Genomic DNA, 8,242 nt, shown 5'->3' on the forward strand with positions numbered 1-8,242 from the left:
CTGCTTGTATTCCAGAAACATCCTTAGAGGGAAGGATTTGAGGGCATTAGTATCACTATCTGTCTGATTACTGTGTTGACATTTTTAAAGAGCCATTAATCATAGGAAATGGAACTCAGTGATGTAGGAAAATACCCAGCCAAAGAATAGGAAGACAGTAAGCTACAGCCCAATATTCAGATGAAATTGAAGGGAAATTCATCTTAACCCTCTATTGTTTTTTGCTTAATTAACTTATTACAGAACTCCAAAGTCAAGTAATTGAGAGGCAGCTGTACAAGCAAGGGAAATGGTAAACATAGCAAAGGGAAATTGAGAAAGGCAGATATTTTCATTTTATAAATATTGCAACTGTATAATATGTAAAGTAATATTCATCTTAAGATTATGTAATTGATGTCTTGCTTAACAGTGCTTTCATTTTGAAAGTTACTTTTTTTTTGATAGTCCTCATTTTTTCTGTTGACTCTGAATATTTAATGTATTGATGTTATTTAGTCCATGTGAGGTTTGACTCTTGATGGAATTTGACAATTATTAGGTTGATAGTATGCTTACACAGGTAACACTGTCACCATGGGTACACAGAAGTAAAGAGCACATGAATAGAGTAATTTATTTGTCAACAGCTGGCAATGCTTATAGGATATTTTGCCACATTTTGATATCATCTCTTCGTTGTTTGCCTCATAGCTTATTTAATTCAAAGAAGTTTTCCTAACTGAAATTTTGAGAAACATAAAGCAAATATAGATGTTCTTATTTAGAAAATACGTATGACGCTAAATGCTAATGAACCCTGCACTGTGAAACGTTTCTGATGCTAATTCTGAGCTGGTGCTTCATTGGAAAGTAGCACAAAAACCTGAAATCATCCTCTCCCTTTCTTTCCCCAAGGCAGATCATCGATATAGCCTGGGACACATGGTAGATTTTCAGTAAAGACCAGCTGATTGATTGATATATAGATCTGAGATGAATGCATTTTAGCGTGACCTTTATAAGGAAAATGGAAAATAATAACTGGTGAGTGTTTTTCTCCCCCCCTCTGCAGGTTTTTGTCATTTATTGGAGGAACACTGAATGAGATTGGAAAGCCTGAAATGCAACAAAAAATAAATTCATTCCTTGAAAAAGAAGGAATAGAGAAAATTGCAGAAAGATTGCAAACAACAGTACACACCTTACAGGTCATTATAGATGGTCTCAGCCAGCCTGAGACCTTTGACTTTCGAACAGGTAAACAATTGAACTTGAATGACAGCACCTTTCACTTGCATAGCTCACGTCATTAACTGTGTTGTCCCTTTCAACAATCCTAACCCTTAGGATTCTCCATTCTCCCATCTGTACATGAGAAAACTAAAGCATAGGGACCTTCTTTCAAAGTCATTGCAGTTAGAATCCAGAGCCAAAGCTAAAGCCAAGTCTCCAGACTGCTTGTCCCATGCTTGTTTCCTATCACACTAGACTAAGTGCATCAAGCCTGTGCTGCTATGTGCATTGAGGCACACATGTTTCATAATCCCTTTATAAGCTGTTTTTACCTCATAAGAGCCAGAAGTCCAGGGTAAAGCATTCAGTTCACAAACTAAAGTGCATCTTCTCCCTAAATTACAGCCTTTCTAGTACCTGGATTCTCTGTCAATGACTACATTGAACAAATAAGATGCTATCTCTCTGCTGATTTTCCCTCTAATTAAAAGTGCTCTCAGCTTTCAGCACAGGTAGATGGTGAGGGAAGTATAACAGCCATAGTTGTTGAGAGCAATGACCCGGTGAGAAGGTATTAAGGTATCAAATGACCTACTTCCCAAAGAAATTTGAATAGGAAGCCCTGAAATTTAAATGAATCTGCACTTGTCTCACTTCACCTTTATGATTCCACATTTAGGGCTTGGCTCTGTTCATTCTGGGTTAGGCTGTGTTGAGATGCTTTCTTTGGAAAGGTTTAAGGGAATTTAAAAACATACCCAGCAAGCTCAATATACCATTCCCTCAACTTTTTCTTTTTCTTTTTTTTTTTTTTTTTTGGTCTTTTTGCCTTTTCTAGGGCCGCTCCCGCGGCAGATGGAGGTTCCCAGACTAGGGGTTCAATCAGAGCTGTAGCCACCGGCCTACGCCAGAGACACAGCAACGCAGGACCCGAGCCACATCTGCGACCTACACCACAGCTCATGGCAATGCCGGATCCTTAGCCCACTGAACAAGGCCAGGGATCGAACCTGCAACCTCGTTGTTCCTAGTCAGATTTGTTAACCACTGCGCCATGACAGGAACTCCTCAACTTTTTCTTAAGTTGAAGAAAAATAAAATGAAACATACAGTAAGAGCTGTGCCAAAGATGCAGAAGTAGAAGCCTCTGGGCAGTCCATCCAAAGAGGTTATTTCATTAGACAAATCCATCCCCCTTTGGAGGTATTCTTATATGTGAATTCCATGGGCATTGTCCAGCAGGAATTCTAGGTGAACAGTGATTTTCAAACAGGGCAGGATTTGCGGGCAGTATGCCTAGAACACTGCAGTAGAGGGCTGGTAAATATGCTCTGTACTGGCTTTTCTTGTCCCTCTTTGTTTTTCATTATCCCAGTTATACTGTAGACTCAGAGCAGAGATTAATACTCACATTATATTCAATGAAACAACCAACAGCTAGGTTGGTCTTTACCTGGTGACGCCCCTGGTTGAGCAGAAGCAGATGTACCTTGGCTCTGAACTGAGCTTACCAGTTACTGCAGTATTTATCACTGCAGTGAGCAAAATTTCAAATAAATCTCTTTGGAACAGACTTTGGCCCTAGCATTAAGTCACGGTTTTCTAGATATCTGAGAACTTTCATTTTAATACTAAAAACATCCCCAAGAAGGAAGGCAGTCAGTCAGTCATACTTTTTGAAGCGGCAGATTTTGAATGTTTCTAAATGTCTCTTTTCTCCATTTTCTCAAAATTATTTGCTTTCTTGCCTCATCCTTTCTTCATACTCATCCTGTCTTCTGTTTTTCCAGTGACATAATCAGTTCTATTTTATTAACACTCTGGTTGCTGGTTACATAATTGGGTCCTTCAGAAGCAGCTTAGTGACAGGGGACTGAGTATGTAGCCTTGGCAATCAAAGTGTTAAAGTTTGCCTGGTACATGGAGGATTTTTCTGATTTCTCGGTGTCCCAGGCTGTCTTCAGAAACATGTTAAGTAGATCTTGACTCTGATTTTCCATGCAAAATTAAACTAAGCAGCTGATCAGGAACCCTTGGGGAATCTGTAACAGCTGGACGCTTGCAAGAAAAAATAGGAGAAAAGGGGTTTCTAAGCATAAAAACAGTGACTCTGGGGCCTCAAAGAACATCCTACCTCTGAAACTTAGTTTCGCTTTGACACAGTCCTTGTCCCAGTGTGATAGCTCATTCAGTCCATTTCTGGTTTTTGGAATTCACTGGAATTCTACACAATCAAATCCAGCATTAGCATATTCCTTTTTTATGAGGAAAATGAGATTTGAGGGGTAAAGAGGGTTTTTGTTTTGTGTTAAAGGGAAAAGGTGAATTAAAACAAAAAAATCCTGATTCCAGTGAGGTGGAACAGGGAGAGGGGAACCAAGAGGTGACCAGTTGTTAATACAAATGTAAAGGATAGCTTTAACAAGTAATCAGGATAAAGCCAACAGCTGTGGAGGAAAAGGAAATGGAATGGGTGGAGGGGAAAATGAGGTCTTAGTAAAAGGAGATCCAAGCGTAGAATGTGTTCTTTGTTATTAGAATCAACATTCAGTAATCCTAGGATAGGGGGCCAAGAGGAGCATGGGTAAATGGAATCCGCAGATAATCCAAAAGCCCCGTTTAAATTGTTAGCTGTAGCTTTCTCCATCATAAAACATTTGTTGTTGTTTTGGTTTTGCTTTAACTAAAGCCATAATGATTCCTTGGCGTGCTTTATGCCTACCTTTGAGGGGATAGTGTTAAGGAACAGAGAAACGTACACTGGCGTGAGCAAGAAAAAAACACTGTAAAAAACCTGAGAGCAGAGATCTTTGCTTCGTTCTATCTCCAGCACCCAGCAGAGTGCCTGGCCAGGAGATAATAATAAAAGTTAATCGGTGTTTTATCAATTGTATTGAAAGAGGAGGAAGGAAATGAGGTACTAGCTCATCTGGGTATCTGAGCAATAGGTAATCAGGAATCCACACATTTTGATTGGATCCATATATACCCGCCTTTAAGCTGTTTGAGGATTGATTACCTTGGGGAAAACTCCCAATCTTCGTTTTCCAGGAGTCTTATTTTCTCAGTGTTTGTAATTTAGCCTTGCATATTCTTTAAGCAAATATATTTTCTCACCTCTTCGTAAGGAGAAAAATAAGACTCTCCGCTGTTCTCAGTCCCTTACGTATAGTGCTAATGTTCACAGGTTATCAAGGCAGAATTTGATAAGAAAGTGTTTAAGTAAATTTTCTTGAATTGTTTCTGCTTTGTTCATGCTGCTTCTCCAACGAGGATGCCTTTTCTCTGAAGGCAGTCCTGTATCTTCCTTCAGCTCCTTTTGTGTCCCCCTCTCAGTGCTTAATACTGGTCTGGGCACACGGTTGATAGAGAGTTGATACTTATTCACTAATTCGTGTTTTGTCTAAGAAGTACAGTGCTTTTATTATTTACTCTGTCGTCTTTCCGCTTTCTTCGTAGATTTCGACAAACCTGATTTCAAGAGAAGCATAGTCTGCTTGGAAGACTTGCAGGTTGGGACCGTTCTCACAGGCAAAGTCGAGAATGCCACCCTGTTTGGAATATTCGTGGATATAGGAGTAGGGAGATCAGGGCTGATTCCCATACGAAATGTAACAGAAGCAAAACTTTCAAAGACAAAGAAGAGAAGGAGTCTTGGGCTGGGCCCTGGAGAAAGAGTGGAAGTCCAAGTACTTAACATTGACATTCCCCGATCTAGGATTACCCTGGACCTTATCCGGGTGTTGTGAGTGGGCCCCTGACAGCAAAACGCTGGTTTTATTCCCTCATTTCTGCAGGTTGGCAAGAATAAGTGAGATGTTTGTGAACTCTAGATAGCAGATGCAGGGGAATTCACTTAGTATCAGAAGTATTTTCCAAACACTTTCCCTATTCTTCCTTCTGAATAAATAGAGAGCTAACGGTTTGATTTTTCCCCTTAAAAAGAGCAACTAATAGACATCTTTATGTGGCTTTATGTAGTAATAATGATTTTCTGACCAAAATTTTATTTTTTATAACTCATCTTTGACTCCTTTTGCATTTTGTATAATAGATTGTTTCATTTCTACTTGCCAACATGCCTTGCTGGACTTATGGAATTACCTTCTTGATTTAAATTATACAGTGTTTCTTGACACAGTAGGGCTGGCAGTATTTAATCCTCTCTTTTTATAGATTTTTTTTTTTAATCAGGCATTTTGAACTTGAATCATGGCTTTCCCTTGCCAAGCAAACCAAAAATATACCAATAAAACAGATCCTGATGTGTTCATAACCATCAAGTGAATGGCTCAAAACGTTTCTCAGAAGGATATATGTATTGATCCCTACAATAAAATTTTGTGGCTAGTGATCATGTTTTGCTATGTTGATTCGGTGAATGACCTCAGAGTCAATCTTGATTAGAGAAGATGTGGCACATATTCATACAAATTTCACAGAGGCCAGCTGTGCCTTTGGGGGAAAGGGAAGCCTCTAGAAGTTTGAAGAATAACACTCTGTTTGACTTAGCACAAAAAGGCATATTCATTCTTTCTTTTTTTTCTTTGTTTCTTTCAATTTTTATTTTACATTGGAGTATTGTTGACTTACAATGTTGTGATAGTTTCAGGTGTATAGCAGAGTGATTCAGTTATACTTACACATATATCCATTCTTTTTCAGATTCTTTTCCCATTTAGGTTATTACAGAATATTGAGTGGAGTTCCCTGTGTTGTATAGTAGGTCCTTGTTACTTATGTACGTTTATATATAGTGATATGTATATGTTAGTCCTAAATTCCTAACTTATCCCCCTCCCACCTTTCCCATTTAGGCATATTCTTTCATAAGCATCAGGATTAAACTTCAAATGGGGATAGAAATAGCCTTCCTTCCTAAAGATTGACTCTCGGTCTGGTGTAAAGGGGCAAGGAAAACAAATAGCTAAAGTAAGTGACTTTTAACTCTGTCTTTAGTCCATGGAGATGGTAAGTATTAGCATGACCATACAGGTAAAAATGATTTAAATAGAGCCTGCGCTGGACTAGTTGCTGTGGTTGATTTCCCTGATGGCGTCATTTGTGTGACTGAATGAGTTTTCTCACGTTTTTCTTCATGTGTAATGAGTTATTAAAGAGAGTAATCAATGCTGCTTGTTTGCCTGGGACAGTGCTGGTAACCACTCCTTGTCCCGGCTTAAGTTTTAATACTGCCTTTTTTTATTCCCAAAGTGCCCCATTCTGGACAGTAAATTGTATGATCACTTTAATGGTAAGAGTCTCTTACAGGGTGGTAAGTCGGACTGTGTTTATTGACAGTTCTGCCTGGTGGTTTGTTTTTCTCAAAATATGCAGCCTTCCAACTGTTGTACATAGATTTCTTTTCTTACAGATATTTTCAACGCAGTGGGTCCCTTAAGAGTTGTATAATTCCACTCTTGCCTCTTAACTCCAATCATGCCTGATGATTTCATTTCTGAAATGCTTTTTCTCTCTTTCTTACTGGCCTTCAGCTGATCTTAATGTTGTAATTTTAGTTGATCTTCCTGTCCACCCTTCCCAGTGTTCTTCCTGTTTCATAATTTGTAGATCAGTGGTGAGTGAATGCACCTGAAGAGTCTTATTCTGAAGCCTGAGATGTAATTTCAAACAAATGCTTTTTTTAAATAAGAATGAGGTATAATTGACATATGACATGTTAGTTTCAGGCATGCAACACAATGATTCGATATTTGTATGTATTGCAAAATGATCACCCCAATTAGTCTGGTTAACATCCATCACCATACATAGTCAAACAAATGTGTTGGGGGAAAAGGCCTTCTCCTTAGACACTTTGAGTACATGAACCAGAGCAGTTGACAGTGTAGAGCAGCTCTGTTTCCCTGGTAGCTAAGCCCTTATGGACAAAGGATAACTTGATAATGCACTGGGTTGTGTGATTTGTCCGGTTCAGCCTAAACTTGGTGGAGGCATAGGCTGAGAGAAGAGGGACATGTCTCATTTATCTTGTAACTGCAGAATGTAGCATGGTGCTCGGTGGTCAGTATGTTCAACTAATTCTAGTCCCTGTCCTAACAATAATCTACAGTGTACCTTTGAGCTGGTACCTTTACGTCTTTGGGTCTCCTTCTCCCAAGTTTAAAATGGGAATGATGATAATAAAGCATTCATTTTTCCAGATTGTATTGGCGTCTTCCTGTGTCCCAGGCATTGTGCTAGATATTGACCATACAATTATGATAGAATAATAGAGATTTACCCTGCCCTTATGGAGCTTGAGGGAGAAATAAGCATTAACCAAAGAATCTCTTAAAATGTAAAGTTACATCCATGATAAGCTATATAATGCTGACAGCATATAATAGATGGATTGACCTTTTCAGAAAAGTCAGAAAATGTTTCAGTGGGGTTTAACTGAGATGTAAAAATGACCAGAAGTTAACGGGGACAAATATTTTATTGACCTTAACAAGATGATAAAGGTGGAGATGAGAGCTTTTCTGCAGTGGGTTTAAGAGAGAGTAGAAAGAGTTAGATTGGAAATAGCAAACATAGGTAAGTTTTTTAGGGGGATTTGCATAAAGGAAAAAGAAATAGAAAAGTAACTGGAAGGGGAAAATGGAGTCCAGAGAGAGTTTTGTGTTTAAAAAAAGAAGAAATAATCCTATGCAAAAGAAAAGGATCCAAGAAAACTTGATACAGCAGACAAAGAGAATTCCTGGAATGATATCCTCGAATAGATGAGATTGGATGGAATATAGTGCCCAAGTGATTGGTCTAAGATAGAGAGACATACAAAGAGTTCATCCATATTAAAAAGGGAGAAGATTAATTATGTCAGCACAGATATAATGATGGGCAGGTATGATGAGGGGAGCTCATGGATAGTCTCTTTGTATCACTTCTGTTTTTTTTTATTGAAAAATGAAGCAAGGTCATGATATGAGACTGAAGGTCAGAGGGGAAAAGAGTTAGAAGTTTGAAAAGAGTGAAAAGCCTAGGGAAATAGAGTGTGATTTCCAGGCAGTGTTAAATGTTCTAC

The 8,242-nt window shown here is 38.7% G+C and overlaps 1 protein-coding gene across 4 annotated transcripts in view; it reads left to right on the top strand.

Annotated features, from left to right (window-relative positions):
* SRBD1 (S1 RNA binding domain 1) overlaps positions 1–5,569 on the top strand; it is a 224,887-nt gene extending 219,318 nt beyond the window's left edge. For 3 of the 4 annotated variants that reach the window (XM_021087562.1, XM_021087563.1, XM_021087564.1), the window contains 2 exons: positions 1,055–1,239; positions 4,675–5,569. In XM_021087562.1, the coding sequence (XP_020943221.1) occupies positions 1,055–1,239; positions 4,675–4,964 (475 nt within the window). In that variant the 3' untranslated portion in view covers positions 4,965–5,569. Of the gene's footprint in view, positions 1–897; positions 1,027–1,054; positions 1,240–4,674 lie in introns of all 4 variants that reach the window. The other variant, XR_002342735.1, reaches the window with a different exon arrangement.

This window comes from Sus scrofa, chromosome 3, assembly GCF_000003025.6.
Source record: "Sus scrofa isolate TJ Tabasco breed Duroc chromosome 3, Sscrofa11.1, whole genome shotgun sequence".
Taxonomy (NCBI): domain Eukaryota; kingdom Metazoa; phylum Chordata; class Mammalia; order Artiodactyla; family Suidae; genus Sus; species Sus scrofa.